This window comes from Dreissena polymorpha, chromosome 3 (genome assembly GCF_020536995.1).
Source record: "Dreissena polymorpha isolate Duluth1 chromosome 3, UMN_Dpol_1.0, whole genome shotgun sequence".
NCBI lineage: Eukaryota > Metazoa > Mollusca > Bivalvia > Myida > Dreissenidae > Dreissena > Dreissena polymorpha.
Window position 1 is genome coordinate 56,101,659 of NC_068357.1, and position 22,981 is coordinate 56,124,639.

The 22,981-nt window shown below is 38.6% G+C and overlaps 2 protein-coding genes across 2 annotated transcripts in view; one reads left to right on the forward strand and one right to left on the reverse strand.

The window, feature by feature from the left end:
* Window positions 1–14,524, forward strand: part of LOC127874244 (spliceosome-associated protein CWC27 homolog) — a 22,300-nt gene extending 7,776 nt beyond the window's left edge. The window contains exons 3-11 of the mRNA XM_052418467.1: window positions 283–426; window positions 844–942; window positions 1,636–1,739; window positions 2,049–2,118; window positions 6,211–6,336; window positions 6,603–6,733; window positions 7,621–7,733; window positions 10,478–10,709; window positions 12,679–14,524. Coding sequence (XP_052274427.1) covers window positions 283–426; window positions 844–942; window positions 1,636–1,739; window positions 2,049–2,118; window positions 6,211–6,336; window positions 6,603–6,733; window positions 7,621–7,733; window positions 10,478–10,709; window positions 12,679–12,835 — 1,176 coding nt within the window. The 3' untranslated portion in view covers window positions 12,836–14,524. The remainder of the gene's footprint in view (window positions 1–282; window positions 427–843; window positions 943–1,635; window positions 1,740–2,048; window positions 2,119–6,210; window positions 6,337–6,602; window positions 6,734–7,620; window positions 7,734–10,477; window positions 10,710–12,678) is intronic.
* Window positions 14,525–16,189: 1,665 nt separating this feature from the next.
* LOC127874237 (mucin-19-like) lies at window positions 16,190–22,160 on the reverse strand. The gene is made up of 3 exons (XM_052418456.1): window positions 21,578–22,160; window positions 17,810–21,130; window positions 16,190–16,944 (listed from the first exon to the last, which is right to left on the reverse strand). Exons 1-3 carry the CDS (start codon window positions 22,050–22,052, stop codon window positions 16,469–16,471), a joined length of 4,272 nt encoding a protein of 1,423 aa, XP_052274416.1. The 5' UTR covers window positions 22,053–22,160; the 3' UTR covers window positions 16,190–16,468.
* Between the last annotated feature and the right edge of the window lie 821 nt (window positions 22,161–22,981).

Consider the following 22,981-nt stretch of genomic DNA (forward strand, 5'->3'; position numbering starts at 1 on the left):
TCATATTTTTCCTAAATGGGACCTAAAAACTCCCAATGGAAGTTTTTTTTTAGATTTCAACATTTAGTTCATTTTCCATCAAGCTCTATAAGTTGAACCAGAGTAAATATAATATAAAAAGAACTCTATTTTTTTATTTTGAAGCATTTGTTAACAAAACAACAACAACACTAATTTCCCAATTTAATCAAAACGCTGCGATTTTTCCCAATCCAACGGGATCACTATACGCACAAGAATTAATGCAGGATTATTCATCTGTTATTAATATTCATATGTTAGGATGAATTCCACCAGCGGTTGCGATTTGTACGAAGAGGGCTGGTTGCCATGGCAAATGCTGGCCCAAATGACAATGGAAGCCAGTTTTTCTTCACCATGGGTCAGACCCCTGAGTTACAGAACAAGCATACAATATTTGGAAAAGTAAGAGATCATTAAATTAAATTGATTAAATAAAATATACCATGCAAAACACATTTGTTTGCTTATTTTAAATTCTTAAATACTACATGTACATGTTTACAAGTATTTTTTCATCCATAGCTGTCATCAATTGCAAATAAAGAGAAAAATTCTGAGCCTCTACTGTATTGAGACACTTAGATTGCTTATGCCAACGGTGCAAACTATTATTATTTTGTAAAGAAAAAAATGCTTTTAACTTAAGCGTGCAGTTAATTTTATGAAGGTTATGAAGAATTTGTGAATAAAATTGTGTACTTATTCAAGCAGGCCAATATTGGTTTTATCAAACGATTCAGATTTCATTGTTTTAGATTGCAAAAAAAATGAATGCATACATTTTGAGCCTTTTGAGAACTTCAAAATATATTTTCAAAGGTGTCAGGCAACACAGTGTTCAACATGCTGAAGCTGCAAGACTGTGAAACTGATGCTGAAGATCGGCCTCTATATCCAAATAGAATCCTTCGTACAGAGGTATGTTATCTGGTTCAGTGTTCGATGCATAAAAGCACATATGAGCTGAGTTCTGGAAAAAAACTGACTTAATGCATGCATGTAAAGTTACTATTTAAGTACATTGTATTTGCACAGGCTTATCGTGAGAGACACTTTTGCCTGTGCTGGTTGCACAGGCTTATCGTGAGAGACACTTTTGCCTGTGCTGGATTGCTGTTTTGAAAAGACTTGCTTTAAGGGAAACAATCCATTAAAGCAGAAAGTATTGTCCCTGGTTGGCCTGCGCAGACTGCACAGGCTAATCTGGAACAACACGAAGCGCATGCCTTGGGCCCGGTGTTCCCATAATTCAATTCATATAACTTTTTGTGTGTGCATACATATAAAGATTGATATCAGGGTTTTAAATTGAAATTGATGCACTATTTAACACTTCGAGTATTTATGAATATTTTAGGCATGTTGCATGCAACTTTTGTATACCTATGACTTAGACAAGCTTAATTGTATGCAGACATAAGAATATCTGATACACATTTGTTATTTTTTTTAAATGACACAGAAATCATGTGTAATTATCATTACAATTAAAGCATACTTAGTAGACTATATCATACTCTGAATCTTTGAAACGATCAGTTTTCAAGTTTTTTGCTAATTTCCAGTGGAACAAGTGCTGTGCGCATATTATTGTACCCTTGTATTGATCAGATTTTATCCAACCCATATGACGACATAATTCCTCGTGTGTCAAGAAAATCAAAGAAGGAGGGAGATGGGGAATCGAAACCCAAAAGTAAATCCAGAGCCACAAAGTAAGTGATCATAAACTTTATATGAAATTTCTCTTCAATGTATCCAGAACAGGGTTTCTATTCAACGTTATTTAAGACAGAAACCTTAACTTTGTTTATGCAACATCTGCGTTCAATCTTGCGCAAAAAAACTTATTAAGGATTTTTGTGGTATTTTAAATTATAACATTTATTCTTCCTTGCTGTAAATTATTTTTAAATTCATGATCAAACTCTGCACCTTTCTAACTTCACACTCCTTTGAAAAAAATCTGTGAAATTAGTGCAAGATGTTATTTCTAAATATTATTAATATTTTGCACTGTTCAGGAACTTCAAACTGTTGTCATTTGGAGAGGAGGCTGAAGAAGACGAAGAACAGGTCATCAAGGTCACAGAGGTCAGTATTTAGTTCATCAAGGTCACAGAGGTCAGTGCATAGATGATCTATGACACATAAGTCAGTATTTAAGCCATCAAGGTCACAGAGGTCAGTATTTAGTTAATCAAGGTCACATTGGTCAGTATTAACAGGGTTCGAAATTAACACTCGCACACTCGCAAAATGCGAGTAAAAAATACTGATTGCGAGTTAAGTTTTAAGCCACTAGAAATTTTTTGCGAGTAAAGATATAGTGAAAAAAAGAGTAATATTGCTAAATGCGCTTGACGTCATGAACGCTAAACCATAGGTCATAGAACGTCCGATTACCCGTATGCGGAAGCGCGCACCTTGTATGTTGACTGGTATACTTATAGTACAGATACGTGGATGGTATTGGTACAAAGAACGTGAAACAGTCGACTCATTCGCATGTGTTCATTGAACTTGAACAGACATGGCGTCGAAGCAAAAAATAAGTTGTTTCTTTTTGCCCACAGACGGAAATAACAATACGAAAGATAAAGCAAAGTCAAGGTCACAGAGGTCAGTATTTAGGTCATCAAAGTCACAGAGGTCAGTATTTAGGTCATCAAGATCACAGAGGTCAGTGCATAGATGATCTATGTCACATAGGTCAGTATGTAAGCCATGAAGGTCACAGAGGTCATTATTTAGTTCATGAAGGCCACATAGGTCAATATTTAGGTCGTCAAGGTCATATAGTTCAGTAATTTAGTCATCATAGTCACATAGGTCAATAGTTAGGTCATCAAGGTCACTGAGGTCAGTATTTAGATCATCAAAGTCACACAGGTCAGTATTGGGTCATCAAGGCTGCAGAGGTTGATATATCAGTCATCAATGTCACAGACTCTAGTATTAAGGTAATTTATATCACAGAGGTCAGTGTATAGGTCATCAAGGTTACAGAGGTCAGTATTTAGATTATCAAGGTTGCATGGATCATTATTTAGGTCATCAAGGTTGCATTGGTCTGTATTTTGGTCATCAATGGCTAAAAGGTCAGTCTATAAGGCCTCGGGAATGCAGAGCTTAGTGCCTAAGGTGCAGAGGTAAGTATTTAGGTTTTATCCTATAACCAGATGAAAATCATTAGTATAACAACGATCATGTAAACTTTAGCTTTATACTATCGCTATTTTTAAATCTGTTTTTTTCCAAAATTTGGAGAATATGTTTTTGTCAACTACGGAAAGGTAAAATTGCGCTAATATGGTTCTAAGCCTCGCATGATAAACTTGATCTTAATCCGAAACTCACATAATAGTCTATTTATCTAGGTTGCAGGGTAACTTATTTAGGTAAGATTGCAGAGGTCAGTATTAAGATCATCAAGGTTGCATACATCAATACCTAGGTAATCATGACAATTCATGTACAGAAATCATTGCTAAGGTCAGAGAGGTCAAGATATAGGTCATTAAGGTTGACAAAGCCATTATATATGTTATTAAGTCAAATGACACAAAAGCCAGTATTTAGATCAATAGTTTGTGCAGAGGTTATTACATAATTAGGGTTAGAAGTAAAAGTTCAGTTCACCAATGTCACCGAGGACAGTTTTGCAGTTAGGGAGGTGACAGAGGTTGTAATATAGGTCATTATGGTCAACAATAACAATTCAATGTATATGTGTAACTAAGGCCTCAGAGGTCAGTAATATAAATCATGATGTTTGCCAGGCTTTACTGTTGCATATTAAGCTTATATTGTACTACAGGGTTCAAGTTTGAACCATGGTCAATGTCTTGTTTGTACAATACATTCAATGCAAAACAATACAATTGCTGTTCCAGTAAAGTAAGATTAGGTTTGGACCAGTTTACAATAAATGCAACTGTACTATTGAAAAAAGCATTATGCACCAAACAAAAGAAAAAAACAAACAACCTTTTTTCTTCTTTTTATACTTTTTTGAATAATTTTAAAGCCCCCTTTCAAAAAAAAGGGGGTATATTGTTTTGCTGGATGTCGGTCAGTATGTATGTCAGTAGACCAGTTTGTTTCAAGTCAATTACTCGTCAATGAATTGAGCGCTTGGCTTGATACGTCACATGTGCATTGGCCTTGTACAGTAATTGACCCCTATTGAAATTAGGGTTACTAGGTCAAAGGTCAAGGTCACTGTCATAATAAGTGTGAAAATCGTTTCCGATCAATAACTGTTCAGCGAAATGACCTATTGGCTTGATGCTTCGCATTGGCCTTGGACAGTATATGACCTCTATTGAAATTGGGGTCACTAGTTCAAAGGTGAAGGTGACTATGACATTAAGTGTTTAATTGGTTTCCCATTGATATGTCATCAAAGGATTTAATGATCGATGTCCAGGTCCTGTTGGGGGGGGGGGGGGCATTTGTGTCCAACGTCTGAGCTCTTGTTGTTAATTGAATAATTGAAGTTGCACCCCTTTAGTGTTACATGTACAATTTACTTATGCAATACTTGTGAGACAGATGCTTGCTATCCTCAGATGATGCTTGTCGCCATTTTGTATGAACCCAATTCCTAGACCATCTTGTATGAATTACTGACCTGTTTAACTCCATTCCCAGACCATCTTGAATGTATATCTGATCTGTTGAACTCCATTACCAGACCATCTTGAATGTATACCTGATCTGTTGAACTCCATTCCCAGACCATCTTGAATGTATACCTGATCTGTTGAACTCCATTCCAAGGTATACCTGATCTGTTTAACTCCATTCTGAGGTAAACCTGATCTGTATAACTCCATTCCGAGGCATTCTTGTATGTATACCTGATCTGTATAACTCCATTCCGAGGTATTCTTGTATGTATACATGATCTGTATAACTCCATTCTGAGGTATACCTGATGTGTATAACTCCATTCCAAGGCATTCTTTTATGTATACCTGATCTGTATAACTCCATTTCGAGGTATACCTGATCTGTATAACTCCATTCTGAGGAATTTTTGTATGTATACCTGATCTGTATAACTCCATTCTGATGCACTCTTGTATTTACACCTGATCTGTATAACTCCATTCGGAGGCATTCTTGTATGTATACCTGATCTGTATAACTCCATTCCGAGGCAATCTTGTATGTATACCTGATCTGTATAACTCCATTCCGAGGTATTCTTGTGTGTATACCTGATCTGTATAACTCCATTCCGAGGTATTCTTGTGTGTATACCTGACCTGTATAACTCCATTCTGAGGCATTCTTGTATATATACCTGATCTGTATAACTCCATTCTGAGGCACTCTTGTATGTATACCTGATCTGTATAACACCATTCTTTGGCATTCTTGTATGTTTACCTGATCTGTATAACTCCAGTCTGAGTCATTTTTCGTATGTATACCTGATCTGTATAACTCCATTCTGAGGCATTCTTGTGTGTATACCTGATCTGTATAACTCCATTCGGAGGCATTATTGTATTCATACATTATCTGTATGACTCCAATCCAAGGCATTCTTGTATGTATACCTGATCTGTATAACTCCATTCCGAGGCATTCTTGTATGTATACCTGATCTGTATAACTCCATTCCGAGGCATTCTTGTATGTATACCTGATCTGTATAACTCCATTCTGAGGCATAATTGTATGTATACCTGATCTGTACAACTCCATTCCGAGGCATTCTTGTATGTATACCTGATCTGTATAACTCCATTCTGAGGCATTCTTGTTTGTATATCTGATCTGTATAACTCCATTCTGAGGCATTCTTGTATGTATACCTGATCTGTATAACTCCATTCTGAGGCATTCTTGTATGTATACCTGATCTGTATATCTCCATTCCGAGGCATTCTTGTATGTATACCTGATCTGTATAACTCCATTCTGAGGCATTCTTGTATGTATACCTGATCTGTATAACTCCATTCTGAGGCATTCTTGTTTTTATTCCTGATCTGTATAACTCCATTCGGAGGCATTATTGTGTTCATACATTATCTTTATAACTCCAATCTGAGGCATTCTTGTATGTATACCTGATCTGTTTGTCTCCATTCCGAGGCATTCTTGTATGTATACCTGATTTGTTGACTCCATTCTGAGGCAATCTTGTATGTATGTCTCCATTCGCAGGGGTGGCGAGGCAAGAGCAAGAGCAGCCATGACCTTATTAATGACCCCAAGCTGAGTGCGATACCCGCTGTGGATGTGAGCCCAGGCAGATCAGAGAAAAGAACGAACCAATCATCTGATGAGGAGGTGAGGGCTTGCAGTTTTGAACATTTGGTTTCAATATTTCCAGACATTCATTGAAGTGTCAAAACAACTTAAGAATGTTAAATATTTCAAATATCCAACCCATTAAAGTGAGGACTTTTCAAACAATTTTTCACCTCCATGAAGCTCTGATTATGTCAATGAATAATCGTTTATCCCCCGAAAAAGTTAGAACCTTGCGGTTATTGAAGTGTGTGAGTTGAATGAATCAAATAAAGAGAAAAGCATTTGTTTTTTATGAAACTTAGAATTCGGAAGAGGAACGAATGAAGGATGAACGGAGGGAAAATGTCAAGAAAAAACTGAAAAAAGAACCTGTTAGCCAAATAATGCCAGATAAACCACCAGATGTTGTGGAATCTAAACCTACTAGTCGCAGGTATCCATTTGTCTTTGTATTAATTTACCCACACACCCACCTTGCAGATGAAAGTTAAAAGGTGGTTTATTGGACCCAGCCTGAATGTCTGACCGCCTGTCTGTTACTTGTTTTTCATTCAGGCATAATTTTCAAAAATCAGTGTCACGTAAAGGTGGTAGTAAGGATGGGTGAGGTGCACTCAAATTTAACCCATTTATGCCTAGTGGACTCTCCCATTCTTCTAAATTTGATCAATTTATTTCCAAAATTAGGGATGTCTAGTATATTTATTTCTATATTTAGAATATTTCTTACAGAAATGCCCGTAAGTAAACAGCGCAGACCCAGATGAGACGCCGCATCATGTGGCATCTCATCTGGGTCTACGCTGTTTGCCAAAGCCTTTTTTCTGGATGCTGGATTCTCGATAAATGGGTTAAACTGGCTTCATTATTTCAGGACTTAGTCTAATTTGTCACATTACCTTGTCTGGTCATTATTTCTAAGACTACTGCATTAAATGAGATGAAACTCAACTTCATCAACATGAATTAAGTGTGTGAGGTAAAGTTCAATGCTCATGAAGAAGAACTATTGCTGCATTAACTAATTAAGCCCCAGAATAGCCAGATTATTAAAAGGATTGGTCTTATGAGCCTCATTCTGGGAAAACTGGGCTTAATGCAGGTGAGTAAAGTGTCATTCAAGATTAGCCTGTTTAGTCTGCGCAGACCAATCAGGGACCAAACTTTTCATTTGTATGGAATTTTTCATTAAAAGGAAATATAGTAAATTTTCTGAAGGAACACACACTAATCTGGGATGACACTTTTAGCATATGCATTAAGCCATGTTCTTCCAGAACTGTTTTCATACCATGTATAATTTGTTGGTGTGTACTTCAGTGAAGAGCTAAAGCAAGAGGCAAAACAATTGAAGAAAGAAATACGAGAGGCCAAAAGGAGAAGTGAACAACAGAAAACAGCCTCTGTTGCAGAAAATGTGGGGAAAGATGATGGTACAGACAGGACATTTTGATAGTTATCTTTTGTATATATTTGTTAAGCTCACTTGAGCACAACGTAATCATGGTTAGCTTTTATGAACCAGATTTGTCTGTCGTGCAGTGTTCATCGTGCATCATCCATTGCCAATATTTATGCTGTTAATGACATTTATGCTGTTCCAGTCCAGTGAAAAACATTTTGGCAAGAGCGTAGGGCAGTTTGCCATATAAAGCTATATAAGACCTTGTGGACACTCTGGAAGCCATTCTTTTGCCAAATCCTTATGAAACGTGCTTTAACCCTTTCCCACTTAGAAGCCAATTGAAAATGGCTTATTGCAAACAGCATAAAACCAGACCAGCCTGCAAGTAACTCGCAGTCTGTTAAGGTTTTATGCTGTTTGCTGCTCATCAGTATCTAGGGTTGGAAATGAAGCCTTAAAAACTTAAATCTAGTAAGAAAGGTGTTAATTAAATGTAGCTTTCTAAGGGACTACAAATGCCTGAAAATACGTATACAAGTGGTAAAGGGTTAAACTTTTTTTTTCTAATGATATCGGCTGAGCCCAATAATGGTTTTGGTCCTATGAAAAAGAAGGCTGTATTAGGGTGTTGCAGTTTTCTTCATAGTGAACAGTTTATAAATCACATTATTTGCCAAAGAAATAAAAGCTTATCACCTACTTACTGATATGGCTGAAAAGTAGTGAGTGGCATTTGAAAATTAATCAAAAGTATTAAAGTGTATAAAACAGCGAAAAATATTAGTCACAAAAGGGACGTCACCATCTTGATTATCACATGATTACCCCCTTTTAGTTCAGCTCCCTCCTGTCTCATAAGACTTTGACCCTCTTGTTTAATTCAGCATTCTGTGAAACCATATTATATTTTTGCCAGCTCGAAATTTTGTAGTTTTTAAAAAAAATGACTCTTTTTTTTAAACGTTAATTTGGACATATCTGATTTTGAAAAAAACAATGCTTTTATCATTTTCCGATTTGTTTGTAATACTAGTCCAGGATATATTGCAGTTGGGAATATCGGGTATGTTGGGAGTCACTTTGCAGGAGTAGGGCCCTGTTTATCACATGCAAATTAACTATTCATTTGTTATCAGGTTATAATAAGTGGACCTTCTTATTGTATGACAATCTACTAGTTTTTAGCTCTGCTGTTTTCGGAGAAAACCCGAGGTATTGTCATAGCCAGCTCGTCCGCAGTCTGGGTCGTGCTAAAACCTTAACATTGGCTATAAAATCAAAGTGCTTCCCCCTACAACTTTGAAACTTCATATGCAGCTGCACCTTGGTGAGTTCTACATGCCACACCCATTTTTTAGGTCAAAGGTCAATTTCACTGTGACCTCTTAAAAAAAAATCTTCTTGCCACTTACTTTTTCCTTTTCTTCTGACAAGCTTTCATTTATTAAAAACTGCACCCACAGCCGAGCGTTGGCACCCTTTATGCTTGTTTGTTTGTTAGTATCAGCTGTTTAGTGGGATTGAATCAGAATGACCATTTGAGAGTTTGAAGTGACGAAGCCACTTTCCAATTTGTCTTAATTAAGTTATTCAATCACACATCGTAATCTTTTGTGTTTATTGTTTTTGATATGGGGCATGTTTACTGTATAAGCAGGAACACCCCTGAAAAACACAATACACACAATGGGTAATACAGTTATTAACAATTAGCCCTAATCCTTACTATTCTTCCTAAGCAAAAGCAATGCTATAGGTACAGCTTGTCTGCATTAGTGTTTTCATACGAAGTGTAAAGTATTACTTAAGTACAAAGTATAATGTACCACCATTCGTATAATAACCAAATTAATCTAGATTGCGAAACATACACAGGATGCATGCTTGGATTACGTTGGATATTAATGTCTTTCATGTCTGCGGTAATTCATTCTTAATTTGTAAAAAAAGGATATATAATTATTTGTTACAAACTTAAATTTTTCCAGCGGTCCACTGACAAAATATACTAAAATTAATGTGTGGCAAATAATAATGGTTTCACAATATATTTAAAGATCTTCATTTGATGTAATTGATGTTTCATCAGTCAATTTTATGATAATGAAAGTGTGTAATATTCTCTCCTATATTATTTTGTTCCAGCGGATATAACATCTTTCAGATATAATATTATGTTCCACCATCACAGAGAAGGTTTAGGCAGCTATTTGCAGTAACTAAATGTTACGGTGCCCTATTACACTAAATATCATGACTTGAAAATGAGCCAAGCTCTGGCAAAACGGTGCTTAATGCATGTGCTAAAGTGTTGTCTCAAATTATCCTGCGCAGTGTCCACCATAAATGACACTTACTGCATACACTGGATTTTCTTTTGAAGAGAATTCCTTAAAACTAACAATTTCATTAAAAACAACAGTGTTGTACCTGATTAGCCTGTGTGGACTGCACAGGCTTATCTTGAGTGAAACTTAACGTACATGCATCAAGCCTGGTTTTCTCAGAAGCAAAGTGCAAATGGCTATGTGCAAACAGCATTAAACCAGAACAGCCTGTGAGTAACTCGCAGTCTGTTCAGGTTTTATGCTGTTTGCTGCTCATCAGTATCTAAGGGTTGGAAATGAAGCCTTTGAAATATGAATCTAGTAAGGAAGGTCTTTAATTAAATACATATAACTTTCTTAGGGACTTCAAACTCGTGAAAATGCATATCTATGTGGTAAAGGGTTAAGCCTGGTTTTCTCAGAGCCGGTCTCAAATATATTTCAGAGGTTCCTGCTGCAGATGACCCGTTGGCAGATTTCAAACGTGAAAGACAGAAGTACAAGGCGTTGCGCAATCAGCAGGGCAAGAAGGGGTCATCACGCGAGGAACTGACCCTAAACATGCTGAACAAGTTCAAGAGTACCCTGGCCTCAACAAAGTCTCTCGTCAGTGATAGTGTAGACAAGGAGAGGGAGGAATTTAATGATGAGGAAGAAGATTTGTCGGACACGTCATGGTAAGTTGGATTTTGTATCCTGACGACAGAGTGAAAGGCTTTGAGCAGTGCATTCATATGTTGTACCCTATTGGAAATTTTAAAGTATTTGGGGGCAAAAAAAATAAATAAATCAATTTCCCAATGTAATGGCTTCATGGCGCGAATTTTCCCAATTCAGGTTTTTTGGCACAAATTTTCCCAATTGGGCTGATACCTGCACTTTTCCCAATTGGAAAAACAATCGCTGGTTTTACATTTGTTCCAAAGCTTGGGTTTTAACTCCTGTTTAATTGCTATTGCATATTGCTTAACCTTTAACAGCTGAATGAAGCTTTATGTTTAGATGTTAATGATGGAATTTTGGTTGCCGCCAGTTTGGGCGGATTTATAGCAATTTGTCTGTTTTATCACAAAAGATTATATTATGGTCAAAAACATTGTGAGTACTCAACTTCTCTGCTTGGTGGATTGTGTTCAAACAGTTGAAACAACATAAGGTTTTAATGAACATTAAGAATTTTGACTTCCACAAATTTACTCATAATTATGGCCTTTTGCGTCAAGTGTTGAATATTGGATTTGTCCATGTGCAAACATGTACATGTATGATCAGTCTACAGTATCATAGGTGCCCTGTCTGTGACTAGATTGAGTGACCATGCATGGCTAAAAACTTTTTATGTATATTACCTGTCTAATTGAGATTGCTTTTCAGTAAAAGACAGAATCAGTGTCAGAAAATTTAATATTTTTGAAAATATATTAAAGTTTATACTGAAGTGAAAATATTGTGTATGAAGCATTTTCCATAAATAATATAAAGCCTTAAAGTTTTTGATACTTGTTACTTTTTTTTGTATAATCGCTCATGACATAAAAATTGATCATTCACATACGTTAAAAAAACAATATTTTCTTACATAATTGTTGTTTTGATGAAAATTCATTGTACAGATTTATTATGCCCCCCTTCGAAGAAGAGGGGGTATATTGCTTTGCTCATGTCGGTCGGTAGGTCGGTAGGTCGGTCGGTCGGTCCGTCCACCAGGTGGTTGTCGTATGATAACTCGAGAACGCATATGCCTAGGATCATGAAACTTCATAGGTAGATTGATCATGACTCGCAGATGACCCCTATTGATTTTGAGGTCACTAGGTCAAAGGTCAAGGTCACGGTGACCCGAAATAGTAAAATGGTTTTCGGATGATAACTCAAGAACGCATACGCTTAGGATCATAAAACTTCATGGGTAGATTGATAATGACTCGCAGATATCCCCTATTGATTTTGAGGTCACTAGGTCAAAGGTCAAGGTCACGGTGACCCGAAATAGTAAAATGGTTTCCGGATGATAACTCAAGAACGCATACGCCTAGGATCATGAAACTTCATGGGTAGATTGATCATGACTCGCAGATGACCCCTATCAATTTTGAGGTCACTAGGTCAAAGGTCAAGGTCACGGTGACCCGAAATAGTAAAATGGTTTCCGGATGATAACTCAAGAACGCATACGCCTAGGATCATGAAACTTCATGGGTAGATTGATCATGACTCGCAGATGACCCCTATCAATTTTGCACACCGTTCACAGTGACAAAAAACGTATTCACACAATGGCTGCTACTACAACTTATAGCCCATATAGGGGGGCATGCATGTTTTACAAACAGCCCTTGTTGTTATAATGCTGGTGGCAATTCATCATTATTGGAGCCTTGTTCTGAGAAAACTGGGCATAATGCATGTGCGTAAAGTGTTGTCCCAGATTAGCCTGTGCAGTCCGCACAGGCTAATCAGGGACGACACTTTCCGCTTAAACTTGATTTTCGGTAGGAAGGGACTTCCTTGAAACTAAAAATACTATAAAAGTGGAAAGTGTCGTCCCTGATTAGCCTGTGCGGACTGCACAGGCTAATCTAGGAGGATACTTTACGCATATGCATTATGCCCAGTTTTTTCAGAACGAAGCTCATTGTTTCCCAGGTTAAATCACAAACTGCAGTTTGAGGACCAGGGTGGCCGTAAAGTGATCGATGCCAACGTGGCAGACCTTGACCGATACGAGATCCACGATCCACGGAATCCACTCACGAAACGACGAAGGGACGATAGCAAACAAAAGATGAAAGGGAAACGCTGAAGTCTGCGCTATCTGATCTTCTGTGCAATTACTGGAAATTTATGCTTGATTGAAGTTGGAATTTAAAATTAAATTGAATACAATTCCTCAGAAAGTGATGTTGACAATTGTGAAAATTACTTACATTTAAATTGTGATTTTCTATTATGCCCCGTAAGGGAAGCATGTTTCCACTTTGGCCTTTAATCAGTCAGTGATTCTGAACTTTTCGTTTTTTTTCTCTGACTCGAACAGTTTTCATCAGATTGTCACCAGACTGAAGTTAATTAGCATTAAATGAATGCAACTTTAAGAACCTGTCACATCTGACAATATTTGGAGTTATGGCCCATGAACTTTTGCTTTTTGTTAACTTTTGTACATAAATATCGCTGGAGCTTATCTAAATAAATTAAAGGTACCAACTTGAAACCAATTTAGTACCAGTAGGTAGATCATAGTGGATGTGCAGTGCTTAAGAATGTTAACTATTGTTTCCATATTTTTAGAGTTATTGCTCTCTGTTATTTGTTGTATATAAACAATTTTGTCTGGATCATATTCTAAAACTAAATAAGGTATCAAATTAAAACTGCATTAGTAGGTAAATCTTATAATTGAGGAGGCATGGAAGTGCACAAGAACCATTACTCCTTTCACCTACTTGTTTTTGTTACTGCCGTTTGTTAATTTGTGTACTTATTTGTATTAACTGGTATAATAATTAAGATGATGGCTTTAATGTATGTGTCCAGTGTCATTTAGCTAGGAAATATCTCTATACAATGGAAACTGTTCTTGTTTAGAATGAATATCTTTGTTATAAGTTATAAAACCTAAACTACCAACCGAATCAGTTCTGGATATGTATTGCTTCTAAAGTAATCATTTTACATGGAACTGTGGTTTTTGAAACAAACGATATATGTCCGAATATTTGAAAGAGATGCACTACCTGAGCGTCTTTTCTTTAAAATGCATCTTAACAATAAGGTGGTTTAAAAATGTACTTAACACTGCGGGTTTTTATGCCCCCGGATCAAAAGATAGGAGGTATATTGTTTTTGGCCTGTCTGTCTGTCATTCATTCATTATATGTGTGTGTCCCAAAACTTTCACATTCGTTAAAGTTTTGCAATAACGTTTGCATTATTGAAGATAGCAACTTGAAATTTGGCATGCATGTGTATCTCATGGAGCTGCACATTTTGAGTGGTGCAAGGTCAAGGTCATCCTTTAAGGTCAAAGGTCAAATATATGGCTTCAAAGCGGCGCAATAGGGGGCATTGTGTTTCTGACAAACACATCTCTTGTTTTTTTCATGTGAATAAAACCACTTGAGCAACGTACTGGGAAAACGTGGCTTAATGCATTTCATGAAGTGTCGTAAAGGTAGCCTGTGCAGTCTACACATGCTAATCAGGACAATACTTTCCACTTTCGTGGATTTTTTTGTTTGAATAATGTTGATTCTAAATGAAAATCTAGTCTACCTGGAAATTGCCGTCCCTGATTATCCTGTGTGGACTGCACAGGCTTATATGGGGCGACACTTGCCGCGCATGCATTAAGCTGTTGTTATCAGAGAGAAGCGATTCCTTGAGTAAGCAGAAATTGTAATCTCCAGTATTCATATTGAAACCGATAATTGTTTGTAAGTGTGCATGAATTTGTTCATGACATCTATTTTAGATAAACTATTAAAATTCACATTGTTTGCCAAGGCCTTTTTTTCTAGACGCTAATTTGTCGTTCTGTTGTTTTTGGTGTGTTTTTTTGAATTTGCGTGTGATTGGACAAGGTTACATATGCAGGAATACAAAATGTTTATAGCCTAATATCTCACGGTCAATCACGAAGCATAACATATTAAGTGAGTTATTGCGGGCTACGAAGATTAGATAAACCGGTTTTCCTTTACATTGTTTTTACATGGTGTATGACAAGATGGGTGTGGGTACACATGCTTATAGTAATTTGAGTGTTTTGTTGCAAAAATATAAGAGTGAATAAGTATACTGAGCGTTAAAAGATGGACACTCTTCTTTCAACTGCTTTCATTTAAATTTACGTACATGTATTATTACATTTTAAAAAGCCAAGCGATGAAAAGTAAGTGTTTTATTTCAGCACATATTGCATGCACTGTAATATACATATAGTCGTAAATCATAAATACACAAAGATAAGTGTATTTTGATGCTGAGAAATGAACATGTTATTGACCCTCATGGATTAATGCAAGTGCATAATGTGTCGTCACAGATTAACCCATTAGCACAGGCTAATCTGGAACGACACTTTCCGCTTTAATAGAAGTTTTCGTTTAAACGAAGTCTCATCTTAGCGAAAATTTAGTTAAGGCTATTTAAGCCTTTACCACTTAAATACGTATTTTGACGTGTTTGAAGTCCCCTTAGAAAGGTAAATTTAATGTAAAGCCTTTCTTACTAGACCCAAGTTTTAAAGGTTTCAGTTCCAACCCTTTGATACTGATGATTAACAAACAGCATAAAACCTGAACAGACTGCCTGTTAATCGCAAGCTGTTCTGGTTTTATGGTGTCTGTGCATAATCATTTTGACCTAGCTTCTAAATGGGAAAAATGTAAACATTTTAATTGTTTTTAATTGTTTAAAGGAGTAAGCATTCGTATTTTAACGAAATAAACAATATAAACAAAATCCAAAATCAACAAATATATTATTTAACTATCAACACAATCAAAACAACAACATAAAACAAAAATCCTATCAAAGCAATGTTGGACCTTATTTGTCATATTTTCCTTATTTGTACACAACAAACGATAGTCTACAAATAATCTCTTAAATGGCTTTGATCGATTCTCTCTTGCAGAAAACGAACTTCTGTTTCGCGCTGTACAGCGATATATCATAGCAACGAAACGCTTTGCAACATATGTGTAAACGGCTCTCTCCTGCTCGACAACAGACCGTGTACCAGGTTTACAAATAAAATAACGTTTTTTTGTTGTTTTTGTCTTGTTAGAATTGTGCATTCCTTTTTAAATAATTCTTTTACATAATGTCTTCTCCAACCATTTTCACATGTAATCTAAACACTTACAGTTCGACTTCTGACCACAATGACTGCAGTCGCAACTCAACACAAACGGAGAGGAATTCATATAAGTGTCACATCGACCTTGTTTTCCAATCCAAAGCACATTTAATTTTGGTATATGCTTATTTCGAATTATGTTTACATGTGTACACGTTTACATGCAATATTTGCTTAAAATAAAGTTTAAACTAAACGATAGTCTATTGCATGAAAATAATATTTTGCAAAATTATTCCTATACACATTAGGTATTTTATTGAATGCATATGGATATCACAATAAGTTGTCCATTACACGAAACATCCATATAACAGTACTTTGATAAATTTTTAATATTAGCTGCATTTTTTATACCTATTAAGATTTACAACAAATTATTTGTATGGTGAATGAATGCATACATAATAACAAATAACAAAACGTCGTTGATCGTACATTATGGTTATACACGTACACAATAAATCGTTAATTGCACATATACGAGTAACAATCTATAATTACTACAACAACAACATGTATTTCAGCAATTAAGCTTACACAACTAAAGCGATAATAAGGTATGTTGCATTAATAAACGGCCGGACCTGGTATCTGCGCAGCCGCATACTGCGCCATCCCAGGGACGGCACCGCCGTTGATTGGTGGGAGCGGAGGCTCGTAGTTTCCCAGCCAGAGCCCGCTGTTGCTAAGAGACGGCTGTGGTGCATTTTGTAACGGCTGCAGCTGAATTGGACGTTGGAGCGAATCCGGAAGTTTGACCTGCGACCTCGCCGGCCCGTCACTCCCGCGTTCTTTTGGCAACTGATTATTACCTTGACTTGGTTTTGAGTTTTGACCTGGGTTGGAGTTTCCTGGTTGCGGCGGATTGTAGCTTGCTTGTCCAGGAAGTGATGGCGCCGTGTAAGAAGCGGCAGACGGAACCACATTGGCCGAGGCGAAGAGCGCCTTGAGCTTCATCGCAATCGCTATCCCGATACCTATGGCGACTACAGCTCCCGCTGCCGCCCCGCCGGCGATTATGGCAGTTTTACTGTCGTCTTCCCCTACGAAACGTATGTTTTAGTGGTTATGAAAGTTTTTTTAAACTCGACAGCAATTTACAGTAAACATTATATTTTAGAAATAATATAGATTCTGTTTTGATCATCGCGTTTTTACAGGGACCTATACAAACAATGTATAGGTCCCTGGTTTTACAGTCGTCTTGTGCACAGCGAATATTGCAGTCGGTATTTAAGTGATTAAGAACCGGCCAGCAATACAAGGTAATACATGACACTTTAAAGGTAAAATAATGTCTTTTGTGTTGGTTATTGTTGTGAAAAAGTTTTCTAACTATTGGTAATAATGTACGTAATACTGTACGAGATTTTATATTTTCTTCGAATATCTGTACGCATGCATTTATTGATAAACAATACCTCAACATAATATACAAGAAAAGCACTGATTTAAAGTTATGAAAAGAAACATACATTAAATATCAGCAAACGTTATGCTGATCATAAAACATGGCCCATAAGTAACTCTTTTTTGAAATTTTAGTTCGCTTAAAAACCAAAATACGAAACAAACAAGTACTATTGAAAGGTTTGCGAAAACATGAAATACTTCTATTTCTGAATGGTTACTGAATGAGGAATATTATTAGTAACACCGTTAGTAACTGACGGTATTTGGGATGTACACCCTCAGTGATTTCATACTATACGACAGCGACTACTCGATTACTCGGTGGGTATGGAAATTACTCGGGGTGTATGGAAAATACTCCATGGGCACGTGACCGCTCTAAGCCAATCGGATTAGGTCATTTTGTAGGAGGTGAGAAATTGCATTTTCTCAAGTGGCTATGTGTAAGGTATCTAAAATTTTCGGATATAATGCCACAAATAAACAACACTTTACCTGAAACGGGCTCAGCTGTGGCTTGGACTGCGGCGCGGGTTGTTAATGCTGATGTCGCCGACGGACCTGAGGTTGATGGTGCTGACGTCACGGAGGAGCCTGAGGTTGTTGGTGCTGATGTCGAGATAGGCGCTACAGTTCCGGACACCGAAGCGCTAAATCCTGTTGTTGTAGGTTTCACAGTTTCAGACGTAGGAGAGCTGAGTCCGGCTGTCGTGGTAACCACCACAGTTCCGGAAAGAGTCGCGCTCAATCCAGTTGTTGTTGTAGGTTTCACAGTTCCAGACGTAGAAGAGCTGAGTCCGGCTGTCGGGGTCTCCACCACAGATCCGGATAACGACGCACTCAATCCTGTTGTTGTTGTAGGTTTCACAGTTCCCGACAAAGAAGAGCTGAATCCGACTGTCTGAGCCACCACCACAGTCCCGGACATAGACGCGCTCAATCCTGTTGTTGTTGTAGGTTTCACAGTTCCAGGAGTAGAAGAGCTAAGGCCGGCTGTCGGGGTCGCCAACATAGTTCCGGACAACGACGCACTCAATCCTGTTGTTGTTGTAGATTTCACAGATCCAGATATAGAAGAGCTTACTCCGGATGTCGAGCTCACCAGCACAGTTCCGGGCATAGACGCACTCAGCGCTGTTGTTGTTGTAGGTTTCACAGATCCAGATATAGAAGAGCTTACTCTTGATGTCGAGCTCACCACCACAGTTCCGGACATAGACGCACTCAGCGCTGTTGTTGTAGTAGGTTTCACACTTCCCGACATAGAAGAGCTTAGACCGTCTGTCGGGGTCACCACCACAGTTCCGGCCAACGACGCAATCAATTCTGTTGTTGTTGTAGGTTTCACACTTCCCGACATAGAAGAGCTAACTCCGGATGTCGGGCTCACCACCACAGTTCCGGACATAGTCGTACTTAGTCCTGTTGTTGTTGCAGGTTTCACAGTTCCAGTAATAGAAGTGCTTACTTCGGATGTCGGGCTCACAAGCACAGTTCCGGACATAGTCGCACTCAATCCTGTTGCTGTTGTAGGTTTCACAGTTCCAGACATAGAAGAGCTTAAACCGGCTGTCGGAGTCATCGCAACAGTTCCGGAAAACGACGCACTCATTCCTACTGTTGTTGTAGGTTTCACAATTCCAGACATAGAAGAGCTAACTCTGGATGTCGAGCTCACCACCATAGTTCCGGACATAGTCGGACTTAGTCCTGTTGTTGTTGTAGGTTTCATAGTTCCAGTCATAGAAGTGCTTACTTCGGATGTCGGGCTAACCAGCACAGTTCCGGATATAGTCGCACTCAATCCTGTTGTTGTTGTAGGTTTCACACTTCCCGACATAGAAGAGCTAACTCCGGATGTCGGGCTTACCACCACAGTTTCAGACAACGACGCACTTATTCCTGTTGTTGTTGTAGGTTTCACAATTCCAGACATAGAAGAGCTAAATCCGGATGTCGGGCTCACCAACGCAGTTTCGGACAACGACGCACTCATTCCTGTTGTTGTTGTAGGTATCACAATTCCAGACATAGAAGAGCTAACTCCGGATGTCGGGCTCACCAACGCAGTTCCGGACAACGACGCACTCAATCCTGTTGTTGTTGTAGGTTTCACAGTTACAGAAGTAGAAGAGCTAAGACCGGCTGTCGGGGTCGCCAACATAGTTCCCGACAACGACGCACTCAATCCTGTTGTTGTTGTTGGTTTCACAGATCCAGATATAGAAGAGCTTACTCCGGATGTCGAGCTCACCAGCACAGTTCCGGACATAGTCGCACTTAGTCTCGTTGTTGTTGTAGGTTTCTCAGTTCCAGTCATATTAGTGCTTACTCCGGATGTCGGGCTCACCAGCACAGTTCCGGACATAGTCGCACTCAATACTGTTGTTGTTGTTGTAGGTTTCACACTTCCCGACATAGAAGAGCTAACTCCGGTTGTCGGGCTCACCACCACAGTTCCGGACATAGTCGCACTCCATCCTGTTGTTGTTGTAGGTTTCACAATTCCAGACATAGAAGAGCTAACTCCGGATGTCGGGCTCACCAACGCAGTTCCGGACAAAGTCGCACTTAGTCCCGTTGTTGTTGTAGGTTTCACAGTTCCAGTCATGGAAGTGCTTACTCCGGATGTCAGGCTTACTAGCACAGTTCCGGAAATTGTGGCGCTCACTCCTGTTGCTGCTGTAGGTGCCATAGTTCCAGATATAAAAGAGCTAAGTCCGGCTGTCGAAGTCACCGCAACAGTTCCGGACAAAGACGCACTCAATCCTGTTGATGCTGTAGGTTTCACAGTTCCAGATAGTGATGAGCTAACTCCGGATGTCGGGCTCACCACCACAGTTCTGGGCATTGTCGAACTCAATCCTGTTGTTGTAGGTTTAACAGTTCCAGGCATAGAAAAGCTAAGTCCGATTGTCGGGCTCACCACCACAGTTCCGGACAAAGACGCACTCAATCCTGTTGTTGTTGTAGGTTTCACAGTTCCAGACAGAGAATAGCTCAGTCCGGCTGTCGGGGTTACCATCACAGTTCCGGACGAAGACGCACTCCATCCTGTTGTTGTTGTCGATTTCACAGTTCCAGACATAGTAGAGCTTACTCCGGATGACGGGCTCGCCACCAAAGTTCCGGACAAAGACGCACTCAATTCTGTTGTTGTTGTAGGTTTCAAAGTTCCAGAAAAAGAGGAGCTTAGTCCGGATGTCGGGCTCACCGCCACAGTTCCGGACAAAGACGCGCTCAATCCAGTTATTGTTGTTGTAGGTTTCACAATTCCCGACAAAGAAGAACTTAGTCCGGATGTCGGGGTAACCGCCACAGTTCCGGACATAGACGCGCTCAATCCTGTTGTTGTTGTAGGTTTCACAGTTCCCGACAAAGAAGAGCTAAGTCCGGCTGTCGGAGTCACCGCCACAGTTCCGGACATAGACGCACTCAAGCCTGTTATTGTTGTATGTTTCACAGTTCCCGACATCGTAGTACTAATTCCGGCTGTCGGAGTCACCATCACAGTTCCGGAAATAGATGCACTCAATTCTGTTGTTGTTGTAGGTTTCACAGCTCCCGACATAGAAGAGCTGAATCCGACGGTCGGGTTTACCACAACAGTTCCGGTCATAGACGCGCTCAATCCTGTTGTTGTTGTAGGTTTCACACTTCCAGATAAAGCTACCGACATAGCAGAACTCAATCCAATTGACGCAGTAGGTGTCACCATTTCCGATAAAGAATAGCTCAGGCCAGTTGTCGTAGTAGGTTTCACGAATCCTGACATGGAAGTGCTTATTCCAGTAATATTAGAAGGCTGTACGGTTCCTGAAATGGTTGTGCTTATAAGATAAGTTCTTGATTGTTTTACTGTTCCTGAAAATACTAAAAGGTCAAAACCAGTGTAAGCAAAATACCTTTTTTAAACAAAAATCTCGATAGAATATAAACAATTATGCTATAAAATGCTAGATGTTTTAGTTCGTTTGGGACAACTTATTGTTTGCAATCAAAGACGGGGTAATGGCCGTGAAAGGGAAATGTGATCGACGGGGTAAAACTGAATTTATATGAACGGAATAAAATTTTAAAAAAGCTTCCCGTTTTGTGTAATGCATAGGCAGCTAAACATAGTGATTATTCAACAGTTTAATTCGTCGATGGAGGAACATTTGAAATTTGTACATATTTAAGTTACTTAAAAAACACGTTAACATGGAATTAATTGTTGAAATATGATATTAAACTTGGTGATAGTACAATAGTTTTAAATACCTGTGACGGAAGAAGTCATAACGAATGCGGTATCTGTTATGAAGATTCCTGGAGTGGACAATATCCCAATAGTGGTAGTAGATTGTACTTCGGATTTTGAAGATGCTAAAAGTGTTCCAAACGAAGGCGTCAGCGACGAATGTATTGCGGTAGCCAGAGAAGTCGTTACACCTGTTGTAGAATCAAGCGTAGCTGGAAAGATTGTTGCTAACGTTATTTCCGATGAAGACCATGTGGGCAATGTTTTAGTGGGCGCAATCGATATAGTTTGAGCAGTAGTAGGGACAATTTCGGTTGAAGGACTTGATCCACATTCCGGTATTTCGCTCCACTCTTTTGTCATCATCCATCTCTCTATGTATATTGGTCGGCTGTTGTAAAATCGTTCATGAAAATGAGTCCAATCTCGATATCCCTCTGGCAAAGGCTCGCCAAACGGCGGTAGAATATACAGCGAAGAGGGAACCATCTTCATTTTCCGAGCATAGGACGGCAAAACTCGTTCACAGTCATCATCGCTTGGCGTCGATGTGGGTTTAATTGACACCTTCGTCGTAGACTGGGTCGCTACAGGAGTAGGCGTGAGTGGTTCTTCTGCAATAATCAGCGATGAATTGTGTTTTTCTTCTTGAAAGTATGTATACATTTTAGTATTTCAATTAGACCTGAGAACAATTGCTATGAATTCCATTTCATACCCAGCAAAAAAGTTATGCAGACAGTCATAAGCTTTAAGAATATCACTCTCAATATATTGCTTTTCTTTCTATAGTAACTGATTTGAATTTTATCAATGTCGCACAGCTGGTAAAAATGCATCTATATTGATTGTTTTATTGGTTTGTTTCGTACCCTTGTCACATACCGTAATTATAAGAAAAAACGATGGATTGCTTTTGTTTTTAAAATTTTAGCCGTGCTCTTTGATTAAGGGGTTTAATGCATGTGCGTAAAGTGTCGTCCCAGATTAGATAGTGCAGTCCGTACAGGCTAATCAGGGACGACAATTTCCTCTTTTATGGTCTTTTTCGTTGACACAGAGTCTCTTCTTAGCAAAAATCCAGTTTAGGCGGAAAGTTTCGTCACTGATTAGCCAGTGCGGACTGCACAGGCTAATCTTGGCTTACACTTTACGCACATGCATTAAACCCCTTTTTCACAGAGCACAGCCAATTTTTGTTATCGATTCTCGTTAGGCCACGACTTTTATATTTCTTGGTTTACAAAACCGCCGACCCTAGTTTTTGGAAAATGGGAAAAAAAATCGGAAAATCGTCTTTTTTATATATTTTATTCCCGACCGCACTGAAAAACGAGCGAAACGAGAAAAAAAAACGATCCGGTTTGAGTACGGTTGCGAATAAAATCAAGTAAGTACAATCAACGATTGGTTCACAAATATTA

Excerpts from the sequence above, each read along its gene's own strand:
- LOC127874237 (XM_052418456.1), bottom strand. The coding sequence starts at position 22,052 with ATGAAGATGGTTCCCTCTTCGCTGTATATTCTACCGCCGTTTGGCGAG. Across the intron at positions 21,131-21,577 it reads TATGACTTCTTCCGTCACAG|GAACCGTACAGCCTTCTAAT; the intron begins GTATTTAAAACT and ends CAACCATTTCAG. Across the intron at positions 16,945-17,809 it reads CACAGCTGAGCCCGTTTCAG|GGGAAGACGACAGTAAAACT; the intron begins GTAAAGTGTTGT and ends TACGTTTCGTAG.